The 20507-nt window shown below is 46.0% G+C and overlaps 1 protein-coding gene across 5 annotated transcripts in view; it reads left to right on the top strand.

Annotated features, from left to right (window-relative positions):
• Positions 1-759: 759 nt before the first annotated feature.
• The window catches only part of celf2 (cugbp, Elav-like family member 2), a 114160-nt gene continuing 94412 nt past the window's right edge, over positions 760-20507 (top strand). For 4 of the 5 annotated variants that reach the window (XM_086059866.1, XM_086059868.1, XM_086059863.1 and 1 more), the window contains exons 1-2: positions 760-1013; positions 18937-18972. In XM_086059866.1, coding sequence (XP_085915992.1) covers positions 961-1013; positions 18937-18972 — 89 coding nt within the window. In that variant the 5' untranslated portion in view covers positions 760-960. Of the gene's footprint in view, positions 1014-13318; positions 13464-18936; positions 18973-20507 lie in introns of those variants that run through there. The other variant, XM_086059864.1, reaches the window with a different exon arrangement.

The following is a 20507-nucleotide window of genomic DNA, read 5'->3' as shown; positions in this document are numbered from 1 at the left end:
CTTCTGCTTTTTGGGGTGCACTTCTCTTTTTTTTTTTTTTTTTTCTCTCAACGTTTTTCTCTGTTTATACACACTAGTTCCACTTTGGCACTTGTTTTAAGCAATAGTTTGGCGGACTTGTATAAAAAAAAAACAATACAACTCACAATTACACAAAATGTAGTTGTTGTAACTAATGAAGAGGTCCCATTTTATTGCCTTATGTTTCGTTACAGTAAGCTTGCAGTCTCCTGCTTTTGGTTGCTTTCAATGCACAAAATGTTGGAAATAAAAGACAGCTTGTCCATGTTTTTTTGGACAATTAGCTTACAACTAGTCAAGAACACACAAAAAAAGAAAGAACGGTCAAAATTAGCGTTGACTAAGTCCAGCCCAACAGTAAAAAAAAAAGTTGAGATATAAGATGAAAATCGGTCTCAAATGGTCAAGAAGCTTCTCAAAACAATTCAACAATCGGTAAAAAAGCAACAACAAATAATCGCATAACCGCATGCCGCCGTGCTGTCAACCTTTTCCAAAGCTTTTTTTTTTGTGTGCCTTCAATTGTGTTGTGATGTCGAGATGGAGCAGCGGAAGCTCGCAGGCAGCGATGGGGGAAGTGTTGGGGGAGAGAGAGAGAGAGAGAGAGAGAGAGAGAGAGAGAGAGAGAGAGAGAGAGAGAGAGAGAGAGAGAGAGAGAGAGAGAGAGAGAGAGAGAGAGGGCGAGCGAGAGAGGAGGCGGGCGTGCGAGAATGCGCCGCACCACTTCTCATCAGGCAGCAGCAGCAGCAGCAGGACGGCTCGCCTCGCCTCGCATCTCGCGGCCGACCCGCTTGAAAACGTCTTCTCCCGTCACGCCTTTTGCTTTTTTTTGTAGTCGGCCTTTTTGCTTCCAGCTCTTTTTTTTTTTTTTTTTTCCAGCGCTGCGCCGCCCTCTTTTTTTTTTTTTTTTTTTTTTTGTTGCCCTTCCTGCCTGTCATCATGGTTTCTATAATTTCCGACCTGGACCCCCTCAAGAGCTGGAACGTCTTAAGGTAAGCCTCGCTCCTCTAGGGGGGGGGGGGGGACGCTTCGGGGAGGGTGCGAACTGAGCAGACGCCGGAACCCGGACCGCCGCGTGTCCTCGTGAACCCGCCTCAAAGTTGAGTGTGAGAACATAACTCCCCCCCTCCTCCCAACCCCCCCCCCCCCCCCCCTTCCCATCGTGACTCCCCTTCAGGAATTTTCTCTGGAGATATTCCCACACGGCTGACAGCGGCGGCTTTTAGCATCTTGACTGATTTGGGCACAAAAAGGGGCTTTTTCTCCCAAGTCAGCATTTTTCGACAGTGCTGCGCTCCTACTTACGACCCTTTCCACGGAATGTTTCTCCCGACGGGCGCTTGTCTTGTGCTTGGTGTAACACAAACACTGACATTGCCGTTTCTAGCGAGAGGCAAACGTGACACGAGGGTGCGTGCGCGTGTGTGTGTTTGTGTAACGGTAACGATCGCACACTACTGGCGTAACGTGTACACACTCGAAAGTAACGCAAAACAAGACACGCACGCGTGAATGTAACGCACGCGCTGTGACGCAAAGCAGACACATACCATTATGCACACTTGTGTAACACACACACACACACACTAGAACAGGGGTGGGCAATCCCGGTTCTAGAGGGCCGGAGTCCTTCAGGTTTTGGATCGTTCCCTCTTCCAACACACCTGATTCTAATCATTATCAGGCTTCTGCAGAGCTAGCTGATGAGCTGATCATATTAATCAGGTGTGTTGGAGAAGGGAAACTTTCAAAAGCTGCAGGACTTGGGCCCTCAAAGAGCAGGATTGCCCACCCCTGCACTAGAATGTAACACAAAGCGTACTATAATGTAACATACGCACAAACTGTAACACTCTGGAATTTCATACTGTAAAGTAACAGTCGCATTCTGACACACTGTAACGTTACTCTGCCACGCACACACATTCGTGTAACTGTAACATCAACTCAGACGCACAGCAATGTAACAAATGTACTGTGCTGTGCTCCTACTTTATCCTTTTGCACAGAACATTTTTCCTGACAAGCGAGCGCTCGTCTCGCGTTTGTTATTAGTGCGAGCGAGCGCACGTTTACAGCAAGAGACAGAGGTGACAAGGAAGGGGGGGGGGGGGGCGTGGGGGGGGGCATTTGCATAGCCGTGTGTACAAACATGCACAGAAGACCTTAATCTTAATGAAAGCTTTGTTGTTGACGCTCACACACACACACATAAAATCAAACTTCTACTTTTCAAGTGTAACACACACCGTAACATGTAACATGTAACATGTAACACGTAACACGTAACACGTGCACGCTGACACGTAACAACGCCCACACAGCAATGTAACACGTCCGCTCATTGATTTCGCCTTCGTGTGCTTTCAAGGCTCATTTGCATGGATTGTTTTTGCGTGAGGCGGCTTGTGTGTGTGCGTGTCCAGCAGAAGTGTGTGTTGACGTTGGCTCCACACTTTTGGACCTTCACTGGACACGCAGCCTCTTCTTTTCTTCTTTCCTTTTTTTTTTTGATGATGATGAAGTCCTCAGCGAGGTCCCAAAGAGGAAACAGGAAGGATTTGAATGCATATGCATCCCACGTGTGTGCGCGCGTGTGCGTGCGCGCGCGCACACGCGCGGTCACCGTGTGATCGGGCCAGGAATGCGTGACGTCAGCCTTGTCAATCAAACTTGGCCCAAAGCGTTCCTTTTCTCCGCCTTCTTTCCCTTGCGCTTCACTTTTTGTTTTCTGCTCCTTTGTGCGGCCTTTAATTCGTTTACACTCGCGCGCGCGCGCACACACGCACACGCACGTGTACAGTAGAGCACGGGTGACAAATGTGTTCAATAATGCAGCACCTGGAGGACGGCGCTCCGTCTCCATCTCCATGGCTTTGCGCGCGCGCACGCACACGCACACGCACGCACACTAATCATGCCCTATGGCTGCATGTGAGCGCTGCACTTTGTTACAGTCTTATTCTCAAAGGCGCGCTTGTGCATATGGAAGCCTTGCACCTCTTCAAGTGTGTGCGCGTGTGTTTGAACGAGGGAGATCGTGCAGCTGTTTTATGTGCCAAAGCGCGAGAACGAGCGTGTGCGTAGCGGGCCGAACGTTGGGGGCGGCGGCGGTGGTGGTGACGGCGTATTGTTTTAATTCCGCTGTCCGAGCGAGCAGAGTGAAGAGCGAGTTTTTGGCGCCGGGCCCGGCCGGCCTGCTTGAAGTTGACCGAAACGTGCGGTCGGCGCGCGTTTGTGTTTTGGACCAGTCCGGTGTTTGCGCGTGTCAAGCGATGGACAACGGCTACGCTGCAACCACGCTAACAAGAAAAACAACACACAAAAGATACCAAATGTGGAACTTCGTCATCGTTGATGCTAGCTAGCGCTCTGCTAACAATGCTAACTAGCTGGTGACCGCTACATTGTTGGTCCGTGCCATGAGGCTGACCGGTGACAAAAAGTAGAAAAGCAGACGCCAGCTGAGGACAAACAAATGGCGGCCTTGAGTTTTCTTGCTAGCTTTCACTTCCTGCCGTTGAGTCACGCGGAACGAGACGACACAGATACGACTCTGTGTGTTGGAGCACGCGCGCGCACACGCACACACACGACGCGTTGCCGAGTCACATGCGAACAGCTTGTTTCGACAGCTGCGACGCTTCTCTCATCCTCATCTTCACCCATGACAAGAGTTCGTGCGTCACATGACCAGCCTAGGGGGCCAATCAGCAAGCAGGTGGCTGCGATCACGAGGCACCGTGTGACTTCCTCTTTCGGGCCCGCTCCAACTTCCCCCAATGAGTCGAGAAGCTGGAAACACGCGCCGGAGAAATGATAACGTGAACAAAAAAATTGAAATACCGCCGTGCAGGTTATTTCGGGCTGCTGCCATCTAGTGATGGATTAAATGAAGTGCGCCGGTAAAATCCAACCAACAACGTCCCCGCCGCTGAAAATTGAGAGCCGACGACGGGAATTTGTCTTCAAGGCTCAGAGTCGCATTACGCTCAAGCTAATGTAGCACATCGGAGCGTAAACTCCCAACCGCTCGCCGCCTCAATCTTCCGCGCCCGCGGGAATCCCGCTCCATCCTCCCGGCCCATTAATTCCAAGTGCTCCTCATATTCTCAGAGCACAGCCCCCCCCCCACCACCCCAAAAGCCCACTCCCGACTTCCACCCTACCCGTTTATTCCATCATCGCTCCGCTTTCCCCAGCCTCAATCTGGACCCTCATTTTCAGCTGTAATTGGACACGAGTCCCGCGGGACGCCACTCGGCACAGCCCGCCGTCTCCCGAGCGTCGCCTCGCTCGATAAGCGTTCCTCGGCCTGCGCCGCCGCCGAACATTCCGGAAGACGCGGAGCGCCGTGAGAAGTGTGACACCTGTTAAGTGGCGTTAAAAAAAAAAAAAAAAAAAATGCTTGAGTGAGATCCTTTTTAGTCAAGCATCCCACTTCTTCTTATCTTGCTTCCTTACAATTGCCACCTGACACTTTTTTTTTTTTTTTTGTAGAATTCCCCATATTGCATGTCATGTGCATGCACAAGCAATAGGGGGAGCTGTAACCAACTACACCGGTGTTTGGGCACAGAAAACAAATCATCATCATCATCTCGATAATCATAAGATTAATAATAAAATAATAATAATAATAATAACTAGACAAAGTGCAATTTCTGCTGAAAGCTGAATGCGTATGAAGGAATTTGAAAGATAAATTATGTGAAAATTACAAAGTATTAACAGTGAAATAATTTGACAATGTTTTGAACCCATGTCGTCTGGTGTGGCAGGCAATTGCTCAAACTGCTGCTGTGCCATTGCTGCCGTAAAAATAATCGGTGACATTGTATATAATTGCAGTGAATACGTCAGAATATACTGAAAGCTTGCATTGAATTTGAATTTGGAATATATTATGAATACAAATGTGTCGGAATGATCTTATGTTGCCGGGTAAAAAAAGGAGCACATGTTATTGTATCATGAAGTGTACAATTATTTATTGTATACATAAAACCAATCAAATTGTGGACTTGTTTTTTTTTTTTAGGCGCTGACATTTTGTTTGTTGTTGTGGTTGGTTTAGCGGGTCTCCGGTGACGTGGCATTTTTTCCCCGGCATGCGGTACTCACTCATCTCATTTGCATAGCGGACACTCGATCACAGGTGAATCTCATTAGTGGCACCGTTTTCCCGCGGCCAGTCGGCGTTCCCAGGTGGGCGCTACCCGCTTCGTCTTGGGACCGCACTTGAAATTCTGTACTGTGATCGTGGCCGGGCACAGGCGTAAAAACGATGGAAACAGAACTGGGATATGCAAATGTATGCAAATATAGTCAACCCCCATATTTAAACACCAAAGTGTACAACTAAACCATATCCCACGAAAATGAGCTGTTAGCTTAATGCTAATGTATCATGTGAGACACCATAGAATGGCTAACTGAAATTATATCCTCCTTCGAACTACTGCTACTTTTAATCTGTGTGTGTGCGTGCGTGCTTGTGTGTGTGTGCGTGTGTGATTTTGAAAATCAAACCAATAATTTACTTAATCCTGGCATGTAATATGAAATGCTAACAAAAATTAGCATCAAATTCAACATTGTCAATTTAAACACTTGATGTTCAACCAAATCGTATTTTCCGAAAAAAATCTGCTAGCTCAAGGCTAACCTATAATCAGATAAAAAGTGTATTTAAACATAAAAATATTCTCTCTTCTTTAATTTGGCTTCATCTACGTGCAGGAGAGCTCAGTGCTGCCTTGGCATGTTGTGGCACGATGTGGTACTACACATTTGCTAGCACATTCGTTCGATTCATTTTCTCCCATTTTAACGTTGTCAAAAAGCAGACATTTTCTTTCAAGAATTCAACTTTCCCATCGCAGAGTGTTGCGTAAATGTCGTTTTGGTGCCCGAGCGACGAGTCAGCAGTATCATGAGAGCGAGAGGCTAAAATTAGCATGGCATCAGTTGCACCTGTTCAGGTTCGGTATTTTGGACCGGCATTCCTTCTCGTGGCCATCTCCTTATTTTGTATCTATTTTCCTTGTGCGCATAAATCATCATCCCCTGAAGGATCCTGGCAGGTGTGGCCTCTCAAATGTTGACGTCCATCCAAGACGCGGCGTCGTAAAACAGAACTTTTAGCCCGAAACATTCCCGCTGTGCTAATAAGGCTGCACTCAAGTGTTGGAGTGCTGCCGTCTTACTGCGGAGGTGGCAAAAGTACTCACATTTGTACTCAAGTACAAGTACCAGACACGTGTGGAAAGTACTGATTCCAGCCGACAAAATGTTTTTGCTCCTTTTAATGCATAAACTCATCGGGATTTTAAGTCGACTTTTTAGTCAACGATATTTTCCACAATCTTATCTATATGTAGTGAATCCGGATTCATCGCGGGAACTCCAAAATCTGGGAATTTTTAAATCACCATTTCGACACTAAAGACAATTTGTACAGTCCACTAAATACATATAAAGTGGAAGTTGTCAGAAAATAACATACAAAGTACAGATATTGTACATTGCCCGCCTCCTGTCGACGAGGTTCCAACTTGCTTATGTTGTAAATGTGGAAAGGCTGCCCCCTCCCCTCGACCCCCCCCCCCGCCCCCCCCCACCCCCCCTGAATCTGGACAAAGTGAAAAAAGCTCATCCGTGTGTGACTCTCACATTTCACCCCACTACCGTCACAGAAACACCCCCCCCCCCCCCCCGCCAGCCCCCCTCCCCCACCACTACAACCACCACCTCGTTTTTTGTTTCTCTCGCCCATTCCTTGACTTCTTGAGTCGTGCCGTCATCACGTTCTCAGGAGGACTTTAACACCGCTAAATGGGGGACTTAAAAAAGAAAAAAAAAAGAAAAAAGAAAAGATGGGTTGCCTTAGCAACGCAGAGCTTGCATATGAAGGATTATTGCAGCAAGAGAAACCGAGTAGATTAACACCTTGACGAATGTTTGGGTTAAAGAGAATTTTAAAAATCTAAATGCAACAAAAGTTTACAATGTTTTTTCATGTAAACAAAAGTTGAATGGAAATTGAATACACCATTTTAACTCAAATCGTAAACATGAGCACACAACTTTTTCATTCAAATTGAATCTATCTTTTTTTGGAAAATGTCAACGTTTGATAAATTTGTCACGTGATATTTCATTTAAAAAAGTTTATTTTAATTTGAAAGAATTTTATTGTCACAGTATATCATCCAAAGTTGGTTACAAATATCACAGCATTTTTTTAATCACGTTTATGCGAATAAAAAGTTTTGATTTGTCATCAAATACTAAATTGAAATTTTAGATTTTTTTTTTTTTTTGTAGTTCCCTCAAGGATTTTTTTTTTTAAGCTGACATCCTATAATAATAATACAATATTTATTGGTGCAAATTTTAGTCAACATTGGGAAAAATTCCCACACAATTGCTATATTGCGAATCGGAGAATTGTCGAGAATTCCCGTCCACACAATGACCTTCTTTTCGCTGCCAATTTTAGCTTCCAAATTGTCATCAAATTACGAGTTTTGAAGGTTGCTTTTGTTCGATTGGCCTCCGGGAAACAATGACTCGTGTCTGGCGCTGCTCATGGGACAATTGCTGACAACATGGTGAATTCTTCAGCCACAATTGTCAAGCGCGTCAGGCGCCTTTTCGCGCCACTCGTCACTTGCACTCCAGACGGCTCATTATGCAAATTCACGCCTCCTCGTCAGCACCGCCGTCACGGCGAAATGATTGACAGCCGCAAGTCGAGCATCGGGGACGCGACCGCTGCGGACGTTTTTGCCGTCTCTCTGGAACGCCATCAACAATGGAGCGCTTTATCTGCCGGTGGTCGCCTCTTCCCGCTTCCATCTGGCAGCCACCCCGGAAACCCCGCCGGGTGCTAATCTTCAGCCACAGCCTGAGACCGTTGTGTGCGTGCGTGCGCGTGCGTGTGTGCGTGCGCGGGCGCGCACGCCCGTGATCTTTGGGACTTGACGGCCCGCCGCCTCGGCCGAGATAAAAAGATTAAGCGACTCATCCCGCTGGGTAGATTGAGTGGACTTCCGGTAGAAACACCGGGAAGGAGTTTGGGATTAAAGACTTCCAACGGGGACCAAATTGTAGAAAAGGGCCACAATAAGAAAACACTGCCGGTTAACACACGGTTTCATGTGCAGTATAGGATGCAAAAGTACAAAAACCAGGTATCGCTATCTATAAAAATTAGAGGAATAGAAAATGACCATTCATTTCAATTATGTATTTTTTAGGAAAAATACTATATTGGAATATATAGATCTTTTTTTTAAATGATCTGTCTTTTTTAGAAGAATTTTATTTAGTAGTGGTATCGGTATTTGGTATCGGTGACTACTCAAGAGTTGAGTATCGCCATGAGTCTGAAAAAAAAAGTGGTATTGAACCCTAGTGCAGTATGAGTGTTTAGTCTGCAAATCTCATTGCATTGTTTTTTTTTTGTTTTAGCTTATAGCTAGCTCATAGCGTGTAGCATGTAGCTCATCCCCTTTTTTCTCATTGTGTTCAGCTCGTAGTGTGTAACTTGTAGCTTGTAGCTCCTCGCTAGCAATTTTGCTTTGACTTTTTGACAATCAGGTCTTGAGTGATCAGCTGCAACGCGTGTGAACTTTTCGTAAACGCCGCCGTTAGCGTTCCCGTGCGCTAGCGCGGTTAGCCGACAGCTGCTGGAAAGCGAGCTGCCCCGCGAGGCTGCCAAAACCGAAGCGAATCCAAACGGCTATTCTATTCCTCCTCCCTCGTCTTCCTCGTCTTCGCACTTAATTCAATTTTGGGCCGTGGCGGGTCCTCACATGGGACGGCATTGGAATTCCGGTTTGTCGCCCGTAAAATGATTACACGGCATTGTGTTTCTGCCGCCGCCTCCCGGTGCATTTATTACAATGTGTCAGGGCGGATGTACATCACGGCGCCAAAATGCCTCGTCCACGCTCGTGACTCCCCCCCACCCCGCTTTTTTCCCGCCGCCAAACTACTTATTCCTTATGAAATACGTCGCTCCTGGCAGACGTGTAATCTGATTACATCGGCGAGATTAAAAATATATTGAATCCCCCCCCCCCCGCCCCTTACATACCCCGCCGCGCTTCTTCCCCGCTCACTCTCCTCCGACAGTCGCCTCCTTTGTTCTCGACAGTTTTTTCCCGCGAGCCGTTTTCAAAACGCTCTGTGGAGGTCAAAGTGTGACTGGATGTAAAACAAGACATGACAAGACACGTGTCCCAATACTTTTGTCATTTTGTGTTGAGCGTGTGCTGCCAGGTCACATGACTGCTTTCGCGGGCACATGATGGATCTTGTCGCTGTTGACGAGCCGTCACGTGACTGCCGCGTCAGAACACGTCAGGATTTTTCGTCGTACTACTTTGGATTTATTTTTGAAAATTCAATTAAATGAGCTTTTAGAGAAAGTTTGTTAGCTTTTGTTTTGTTTTTATTGTTTCGGAAATGCTTTGTTTTAGTTGAGTTTGTATTTGTTTTAGTATTAGGTTGTTTGAATATTTATTCATCTTTGTGCAGCCCTGAAAGCGTGCGTAGGATATGAATTCAACTCAACCGTCGATTACTATAATTACGGAAGCGCGGAGTTGACATTTTTCACTGGCAGATACGCACCGACGTATTTAATACGTTTGAAATTATTTTCAAATATGTTTAAATACGTTCGAAAGTAGTTGTAGTATGAATGCTAAAAACTAAAAGGCGTTGACTTGCGCGCACTTCTTGGCATGATGGGAAAAAAAAATGCCAACAGATATCACGCAATGCAGAGGTGATAACAAATCAGAAAAATTACAAATAAAAAATGTTTACTTATTGAATTTTTTGAACGTATGCTATAATGTAGGCTAAATGCTAATATTAGCATTTAGCTTACAAGCGCATATATTGGCTAGTCGAAAATGATGTACGGTCAAAACGAGCGGACTGGTCGCAGGACGTATAACATTGTTAGTCACGTGAGTGGTCACATGACGGGTCACTTGATTGGTCTCATACTTTACCTGTCAGTTGCGCTAAAAGAATGTGTCTGTGCGGTGGTGGCTTCCCCCGCGCCTGTCAGTCAGGAAGGTTATTATTTTTCATATTTCCATGCGTGAATGTGCCGTCCGCGAGCTGTCAGTCAAGCTGTCAAGTGTGATTCGCCCAAGCCACTCCTGGCTTTTTGGTCGTCTTGTGACTGACGCACCCTCCCCCCCCCCCATAAACGCAGGGGTGCTTGCGCCGGCGCCAGGTGGGACACCGCTAATGGCAAGTCTCGCTTTCCGGGGGGGGGGGGGGGGGGGGGCGCTCGGCCCAATTACTTTGCCGAAGAGACGACAGCTGCCACCTTCGCCGCTTCCTCCTCTTCCTCATCCTTCATCCCTCCTCTTAGTTGACAGTGGGGTGCTCAGGCCGGCCCCCGGCCCGTCTCCCTCGGGGGGTCATTATGCTGCACACGCACACGCGCGCGCGCACACACACACGCGCAGAGTTGTCGACTTGTATCTATCACCGAGTCGCGCCATCCTTCAATTACGCCGGTGGCCTTTGCTTTGGGGAGTTGCGCGTACACGTACGGGGACACGCGCACATGGTCACACACACACACACACACACACACACACACACACACACACACACACACACACACACAAACACACACACACCCGGTTCATATAGAGTGTGTATTTATCTGGGTGGTGGTTGTGTGCTGAAGTTGAAGCTCGAAATGATCTCCATCCTTCTCACGTGTGCTTTAAAAAGTGATTTCTATTTTTATTGTGCGAAAGAAAGTGTCTGTGGAGACCTCCCCGAGAGCCCCCCCCCTCCTCATCCTCCTCATCCTCCTCATCCTCCTCATCCTCTTCTTCCTTGCTCGCTCACTATGTCCTCTGCTACCGCCGCCGCGCGCTCTCTTGCATTATCACCAGCCGTAACACTGGCAAATTGTGCTTATCTCACACGCACGCACACGCACACGCGCACACATGCATGTGGTACATTGCATTATGCCATACTACATAATGCGAGTACTGTACAATATATTCTTGCGTACTCTTCAGGACGATACGCTACGTATACTATGATATAGATTGATTGTCGGTCGGGCTGATTATTGGCGCCAATATTCAGCATTTTGATGAATATTGCCATCTAAAACTAATATATGTTAAAAAAAAAAAAAAATCAAATATTTTGAAATGTTCTAAAACTTGTATTTATTGCAGAATCAGGAGCTATTTACTTGTTTAGTTTTCGTGTGAACTTTTTAAGGCATGCATAAACTCCCTGCATTTTTGTTACAATTTTAAAACAAAAGATATTGTCTTAAGATTAGAAAGAAAAAAAGTTGTTCAATAAACAAAAACATTTCAACAAAGTTAAGAATTGAAGTTCGCAAAAATGTTGATGCCAATATTTTTTTTCCCTTTTTAGTAAAAGTGAATATTGGCTCCAAATATCCGTAGTCGGCCCCCTTTGGCAACTCATATTTATAAATAAAACATATCTGTTTATCTTATTGAAACAAAGTGATTCGTTGGACTAAACAAAAAAAAAAATCTTGTTTTTCTCATTATAATTCATGATTTGATTGAAAACATCATTTTCAACTTAATGTAAATCTAATACATTTATTTTTCCCCAAGCCAAATAATAAAATGACATCCACGTAACATTTTACTTTGGAATGAAGGAAGCGCCACACAGGAAGGCTCGATTTGAACCCTGGGCTGCTGAATTGTGAGCGAGGCAGGCATGCTTCGCGGTGGGCCACCAAGTTTGGAGTTGAAGCAAAAACATATTTGCATTCAAAGAACAAAATGGCAGCCAAAACAGGAAAATTGTCCCTCAAAGATCTTGTTTGTTGTGTTGTGAGTATTTTGCAAACAAACTTGTGCAACCTTTTGTAAAATACAAACATTGTGGGGGTTTTTTTTGTCTTACTCGTGGGCGCACATACAACACATTTTTTTTGCAGCAAATGAAAAAAAAAAGTTTTCATTTAGCTCCCTTCTGTGTGTAAAATTTGACATATTTAACTAATACATATGAGAAATCAAGACAGGAGAAAATATCAATAAAAATAATAATAATAATAATAAAAAAAAATAATAATAAAAAAAATTATTTGACTGCAAATATGTTTTATTTTTATTTCAATTAGCAGGCTTGGTGGCCCACTGCTAAGCACATCTTCCTCACAGTTCAGCAGTCCCGGGTTCAAATCCAGCCTCCACCCTTCCTGTGTGGAGCTTCCATGTTCTCCCCTTGCGCCTACGTACGTTAATTGAACTGTTAGCGTGCATGTTTCTTCATCTGCGCGTGCCCTACAATTGTCTGGCAACCAGCTCAGGTTCAACCTCACACATTTTGTTTCATACTGAATCCGAAATTCGATTCGGGGGTCAAGTAATGAAATTGACTTTAATTAGTTGATTCCAAAGTAAAACGTGTGCTTGTGAAAATGAAATGAATGTATTTGATTTATATTAAATTGAAGATGATGCTGTCAATCAAATCCTAATTATAACGAGAATTTTTTTTTTTTTACAGCATTTTTTTTTAGTCCAACAAATCGCTTTTTTTTTTTTTACAGTACTCTGATGCGCTAACAATGGACGCCAACATTGTGCAATAGACAATACAGCATTGTGTGCTGTACAATGCTATACTACTCAACACTATTGTGTAATGTACTTTACTGCTCCACATTAGACTATACGATGTGCTCTACTATATGATACTTTTTCATCTCTCCGACAAATGATGACAAGCGCATAAAAAATGCAGTGCTTTTGTGTGTGTGTGTGTGTGTGTGTGCGTGCGTGCGTGCGTGCGTGTGCGTGTCAGCCTCGTCGGCCGCACACAGATGACTTAAACGCGCACGGAAAGCAGCATGAAACGCGGCATATCAGCAGTCGACTTATCAAAACATGCATTATGGATCACACGCGCGCACGCACGCACGCACACACACACGCATGCATACGCCACATCACAAATGATGCGCTTTAAACATCAACAGCATGAAATATTCATGTCAGAGCACAGCGAACACTCGGTGCGCGTTTCGCCGCGATGTGTGCGACGGGAACCAGCGTGCGCGTGCGTGTGTGCGCGTGCGCACGTTCCTGTGATGTCTCTGCGCTTTCAGGTGTCATTGCTTTGTGTCTTGTTCACATGGACTGAAAGCGAGACTGGATCAGAGGCCTCGCTGGGTTTTTTTCTTTTTTTTGGGGAGGGGGGGGCGGCGGGGGCGAGGTTGGGGTGCGATGAGACGTAAGTTTAAAGCCAAGCAAAAAGAAATGAAAGAGACACTTTGCTTCACATCTGCACTTGAATAAATCATCAACTCCAACTTAAAGACGCGACGGAATGCGGAAGGATGCGTCATCATCTGCTCGCGGGAAGACTTTCACAAGATGGAGGTCAGTCTGGCGCTGCCACACTCAACTCATCACAAGCGCAATCGTCTTTATTGGTCTAGTATGAATTTGTCTCGGGTTGAGGTGTGACAAATAAGTGCAGAGAGACTTCATGTTGCGCCAGGGTAGCATTTGTGCTATCGTAGCGACCGATGATGTCATCATACGAGAAAGGGCTAAAATGCCATTTAAGATCTGGACAAAATGCAAATGAGCAGAGGCGGGCATTTGACATATTTTCTGCCGGCCCCCCCTTTCCGTCGGTCCGCCATTTGATTTCCCCCCACGCGTCCGTCGTCACTTCGTCGCCGCTATGCTAGGACCGACTGACAAAACTGGGCATTCCGTCAATACTGACGACCCGTCGGAAAAAATAAGCACCGATTTAAGCAATTCACATGATACGCATCATTAAACTAGTTAGCATGTTAGCCCGAGCTGAAATAGCACAAACTGGCGTGAAATCGCACACATGAGCATACGTATTTATTTGCAATCTTCTCTCTTTCGCTCTCTCTTGCTCTCGCTAGCTAGCTAGCGAGCTAGCTAGCTCGGAAGTGATTGTTTACTAAATATTCTTGAAATAGACAATTTCATCCTGATTTAGCAGAAACTTACAACCATAAATCGTTATGTATATGTACACATATATGAATTAGACTCAAACAAATCTGGTAAATTTGTGTTGTCAAGGCACAGTGAAGGGAACTAAATTTGAGTCTGACCCCTAGTGGTAAATGTTGATATAACATTTTGAAACTCCAATCAATGCATAATCTCAGTTTGGCACCCACAAATTTGCATATTCACAGATTTGTTTTCTTTTCTTCTCAATATTTTTTAAACATTTTGGGGGGTTTAGGAGTGGGTTTGGGGGTCCCCTTGCTTATCCCCGACCCCGCCCCCCGGCCCAAACCCCCCCCCCCCCCCCCCCCCCACCGCCCCATTTCGTAACAGACGCATATTTAATGTTTACAAACATTTTCTGAAGATGTTTTGGGGCTTAAAAAAATAAAATAAAATTCTAATCGGGCCACATTAGGCGGCTGCGTGTGCCAGTTGTCCGTCCTTGCACGAGATCCTTTGTGAGGCTTTCATGCCCCCATTTGGACTTTGGCGCTTTTTAAGCGCGGCCCGCCTGCGGATGAACGTGTTGGACTTTAACAACGTTGCAAAGGCGGCAAAATAAAAAGGCTGACAACAGGAGCCCGAATGGCTCCGCCTCTCAAGGGATTTAGCCCCTCCTAAATTCCTGGTCCTGTTTAAAGAGATGAGATTGCAGTGAGGGATCCAATTTGGGGGATTGGAATTGGCGAGCTTGGGCCGTGTTTTCTCATTCTCCACATGATGCAATTCCAAAATTCTTACAAAGGCGATATGATGCCAGCGCTATTTTTAAAGTCACGTTGCATTCATTTAACATGAATAATTCTCTCCAGAAATGGATTCCAAATAAAATCGTATTTGTAAAATAGCAAAGCGTTTAAAGCTGCCGAATGCAGAAAACGGATATTTGAATCGCTACTGCCACCTGTGGCCGGAAAATGAAACTGCACACTCCCTTCTTCACATACACGATGAAATAACAACAGTAGCCCAAATTCAGCATATTCGCTTTATAATATTTAAAAAAAAAAGTACTTTCAATCAAGTTTTAACAATTGGCTAAACCTCTAATTGGATGACTCGTTCTCATGAATGGAAAAACAGCTGGATGAAGCTTTCTTTGTTAAATCCAAGGAAGAGATTGTTTCTGGCATTTCAATTCATTTCCACGTTTGCTCACAAAACGACAAATAACGAGATCAGAATTTGTCATCAGGAAAACGGCGAGCGAGTTTCTTCTTGCAAGCACTTCCTTAATCAGCTCAAGTAAATCCAGCGGTCCATCGGGCCGATTGGCTGGCTTAATTGGTATTGATGAACCGACGCGCCGCGGGCTAATTTCCCAGCGCGTTTAGCGCTAATGTTTCCTTTCCTTCGCCGCGGCGAACTTCAATCATTTTATTTGACAAAGCAGCGGAGACAAATGGAGGCCGACGGGCGCCTTTTCTACCTCATTTCCCTCCCCAAAACACGCGGCGGGCGGGACGCGGGGCGGGGCTCGGTCTCGGCGGCGGGATAATGACAGCGTTCACGGGCGGCTGGCGCGCGGCTAAGTGAAGCATTGAGACGAAGGCGGCGCGGCGCCGGGGAGGCGTTTTGTCACGCTGATGGATGGCGCGGCGCTCTTTAACGTGACGTGTTGTGATCATATCCATTTGGCGCTGATCCGCATCACTTTATTGCCTTGCCGCTCGCACTCCATCAAAGCGGCGCCGTAAATCCCGGACTTAATATGGCGACCACTCCGCTTCCTGCCGCCTCTGCTCGCGCCGGGATTAAAATGTAATATTGCACTTTTTGCGAGGGATTAGCGGCTGACATTTCGACGTCTGGGCCCGGCCATCGCTCATAATATTGATCTGTTAGCCAGCTTTGTCTTTTGATTATTAGCTTGCGTCAACCACACAACAAAAAAGTTTTCACATGAAATCCTGATTTGAGCTCATCCGTCGGACGCATTTTGGTCAAAGGAAGCTCAGAGATTGGCCAAGCGTTGTGATTGGATGTTCTTTGATTGGATGAATCTTGGTAGTGAAAAAGCAGCTCAGTGATTGGACGCATTTTGGTTTGCAGCTTCATGGCTGAAAAAAACGAATTTGAGGAATTTTGCTTGACCGGCGCCATTGGACAGTTTTTGGTAGGAAGAAGCTCTGCGATTGGACAAGAGCGCTGCTCGTGTTGCCAGACGTGCACCAGGAAACCTGCGATCGCATCCTTGTTGGTTAAAACGGGCTTTCGCGTGTTCAAATAGAAACGCTTTGACACTTACGCACACGCTCACACATGCCGCAAACACGCCATGCAGCTCAAAATGGAGACGTCGGCGATGGCGGCGACGGCGGCGAGTCCTCCGACGGTGTGAAAGTTGAACGTGTGAACGTGTTTGGAACGCACGTGTTGATTGGGCGGGGGATTGTGGGCCGTGCGTGTTTGTGTGTGCGCGCAAGTGAGAATGTGTCAAATTTGGGGGGGGGGGGGGTTGGGGGGGTGTTAATAGGGGTGTTAACAGCAGCGTCGCACACAGATGGGCTGCACACGCACGCCATACTCGCACGCAATTTTTGAGGTGGAATAGTAATACAATATATGTATGGATATAGGGGGCGTCAATTCCAGATGCGTCTTTCTTGGCAGTTGACGCCAGGGGGCGTGTCCGTCATCTGCGCTCATTGCGCTGCTTAGCGGCTAACCGCTTAGCAGCTAACCGCTTAGCAGCGTTCCCTCGAGGTTTCCACAACTCAATCGTTCTGTCCCGCGCGCCGGCCGCCTCGGCGATTGCTTTACGCCTCCGTCTTGGGAATCGTCTCGGCGGCGCGGCGACAGCTGCTTGGCTGCTGCTTGCCGCCCGTTTAGCGCTAATGTTTCGGCGTGTCTGACCAAGTTTGAGCGGCATCTAGTGGTGAATTGTAAATTGTGCGTCTATGTGTTTTCCTGGCTCAAATTGAGGCAGAGGTGGTACCATCATGACGATGATGGTGCCAATACCGGTCTTATTTTAAGGTATCGGTACTCACGGCGGTGCCCTCCTGCAGCCATTTTATGATCAGAGACTAGAAATGAGAAATTATATGAATACAGTTAGTTGCCATTCATTTTTTGCTATCCATCCATCCATCCATTTTCTGTACCGCTTGTCCTCACAAGGGTCGCGGGGGTTGCTGGAGCCTATCCCAGCTGGCTTCGGGCAGTAGGCGGGGTACACCCTGTACTGGTTGCCAGCCAATCGCAGTAATTATTATTATTATTATTTTTTTTTGTGCTATTTTTTTATTATTATAATCATTAACAATTCATCCACTAGTACATATTAAAATATAATTATATAGTTCACTATTATGTTTATTGTATATACTGTGTTTTTATGACTTTTAAGTTAAGAAGAAGAAAGCTGTTTCTTCTTCGGTTGTTGCTTCAGGTCTTTCCAGTGCACTGCTGTTGATATAGCGCCCCCTTAATGGTGCAACACTGCAACTGCAGTTAAAATGCGCTCCTGCCGAGCTCAAATCAGTGGCTCGGGCTGGCAAATTAGGTGGGGGTGGGCCGCCTCTGAATTTTGTGCACAGGAAGAACCCTGGTGTGTTCAAATGATATGTGCGACTTTTCATAATTGATTGAATTTGAGAATAAAGAGCTTCTGTTTGTGTGTGCGGGGACAACAAGACGAGCGTTTGGGTGGCCACGGATGAAACGGACAAGCGTGCGTCTTTGAAATGCAAAGAGCGCCGTGATTGGCCGCTGTGTCGAGGAGGAGCGCGCAAACGCACGCACGCACGCACGCACGCGCACGCATGCGTTATTAATGAGCGCATTGTTCGTTTATTCTTTTATTTACCAGGGTGACATAAAACCTGCGCTAATTTGGCGCGGCTCTGGAGGTGCGCGTGCGCGCGCGTGTGCCAAGAGACCAATTTATTTACATGCTCCACAAGAAGACGAAGTGAGGATAAAAAAAGCGCACGGAATTATGGCGAGGAAAGCCGTCGGATCGAAGGAGCTTCGCCACACTTCCCAAGGACAAACAAGACCAATTTAGCATTCCCAAGTGTGTGCGTGTGCGTGCGAGTGCGCGTGTCGCCATCGTGGCATCAATTCTCCACAAGCGCCTCCCACAAACTTTGCACTCTTTGCTCTCGCGTAGCTTAGCAAATGTCATTGTTGTGTCGTCCTGACATGATTTGCATATTTGAAAACTCCTACGCCTCGAACCCACGACCCCAATGTTAATAAATGACATGTGTTTGTTTAATGAATAAAAAAATTGAGGCTCACGTAAATAGCAATGGCGGCGTACAAAAATGTGTTCAACTGGAAATGATTTTTGAAATAAATAATATCGAGCAAACTTGTCATGACAGTCGGGATTCCTTTTAATGCTAAGAAACAATGCAAATAGGAAAAAAAAAAAACTGAAAACAAGAGGAAATAAAAACTAAAAGTGTTTAGGGGAAATGGAATAAAGAGGTACGTTATAAATTTAAATTATTTATTTAGCACGGAAAATGGCTAATATCACAGCATCAGTCAATTCTTCTTTGCGTATGTGCAAGTGCAGTACTGCCTCCTGGTGGCCAAGACAGGCACAACAGATGGAGAGGCGCAAAGAATTGGCCTGCAGCATTAACTCCCGTTTAATACTTGGCATTCTGTTGAATTTGTTCTTGCCCTGTTTTTAAGAAAGTACGGTAATTTAGAGTACAATTTTTCAACACCATTTTTCTTCTTTCATTCTTTCTTTCTTCATTATTGGGGGTTGGCCGGGACATATTGATGGCATTTCAATGGAGTCATGGGGAAAAAAATCAAGTCGTATCTCAAGGCAGCAATAATAATAAAAATTACAATAATAACAATAATATTGTTTGTGTTGCAGGCAGGACGGCAGCGACCTTAGCGGACCAATACAAAGGTAGGCACGAACTGTCTTTTTATTTATTTATTTATTTTTTTGTGCACCTCCCTGAGTGCTCATTGGCCGTACGCTGCAGACATGCATCGAGTCCAACAAGCGCAAATGTTTCTCCGCACTGCTGCTGTCAGCGCGAGGACAACAAGCGAGACAGCGAAACGTGCTCGTGGCAATGAGGGTGGACTTTTAACAAAAAGAAGCTTATGCGAAATTTTCTAACCTGTTTCCACTCTTTTTTTTTTCAATCTTGAGGGGACACAAAGCTGCTTGGCTCCCGCGCAATGTGGAAGAGGCCACAGTTGCGTTTTCCTAAGATTTCATTGATTTCTCCTTTTCAACACTTTTCATAAAGCGAGCCCCAACGATAACAAATAATGTTTTGTGGGCTGATCAATCATATCCATTTGTGAAAAAAGGTGTCGTTGACCATATTCGGACTTTCATGGTTCCCATTTGCAATACGGAACAACAGGACAAGGGAGGGGGATGAATGACCCCTTGAAAATCACATCCGTTATGCACATTTTAATCATCCACATGTTCAAATCAATTCAAGGGACTTTTTTTTTTCCATTGCGGGGAACAAAAGCACGCGATAATATTACTGGATTTTTTTGCAGTCTGAAAAAGTTCCACTTCTTACGTACCATTTTGCTCGCTCTGACCTTTTTTCCACGATGATTGGATATCGCGGGGCCGAGGAGGCGGGTCTTGTTTGCGCGTCTCAACGTGTGAGCGTGCGTGTCAGTGCGTGTGCCCGCATGCGCGTAGCGTTGTAACCGCGTGTCATTGTGCAGATATTGCTTTGAAGCCGCACAGCTGATAATTGGCAGTAGCGCCGAAGCTGAGTTTGCGCACGCGCGCACACGCACACTTACACAAAAAAAGGCGATAAGACGCGCACACACTCTCAGTTATGTTGATGAGCGTATGAATAGCGCGAGCGCACGAGTGGAACCGATACAACGGAGCTCTGAAGGCATCAAGTTCCTCTTTGGAAGCAGGTGTGTGTGTGTGTGTGTGTGTGTGTGTGTGTGTGTGTGTGTGTGTGTGTGTCTGGCATGCACACACACACACACGCACACACACACACTTCCTGTTTACCGACAGCCGAGAGCATAATTACAGGGATGTGCACAATGTGGCGTCCCGGTACGCTGCGTCCCTTATTGCCTGGTGTGACAAGCGACGCTCCTAGCGCTGCAAGCCCCCCCCCCCCCTCCTCCCGCAGTATTCCCACTCATGAATATTCATGAAGACGAAAGCGAGCATGGGGACTGGGCCCAGTCGGCGGTGACAGTTGTCAGTGTTAAAAGGCTCCTTCTGAATTTCTCCCCCCAGTGAAGAGGAAGCGTTTCGTTGGTCAGCAGGAAATTGATATCACATCAAATCCGTTTCAAATGAGAATAAATGTGTCTTGTGTTAGGGGGGGGGGGGGGGGGTCCAGAAGGGCCCGTGGGGACACAACTGTGCCCAAACCTGAAGCCATTTTCAAATTGAAGATGAAGTCAACAATCAAATGGCAACCGATTGAT

Source organism: Leptonotus elevatus, chromosome 17 (genome assembly GCF_054856555.1).
Source record: "Leptonotus elevatus isolate MCC_2025b chromosome 17, RoL_Lele_1.0, whole genome shotgun sequence".
NCBI classification, from domain to species: domain Eukaryota; kingdom Metazoa; phylum Chordata; class Actinopteri; order Syngnathiformes; family Syngnathidae; genus Leptonotus; species Leptonotus elevatus.
This window is presented reverse-complemented; position numbering and strand designations above follow the sequence as displayed.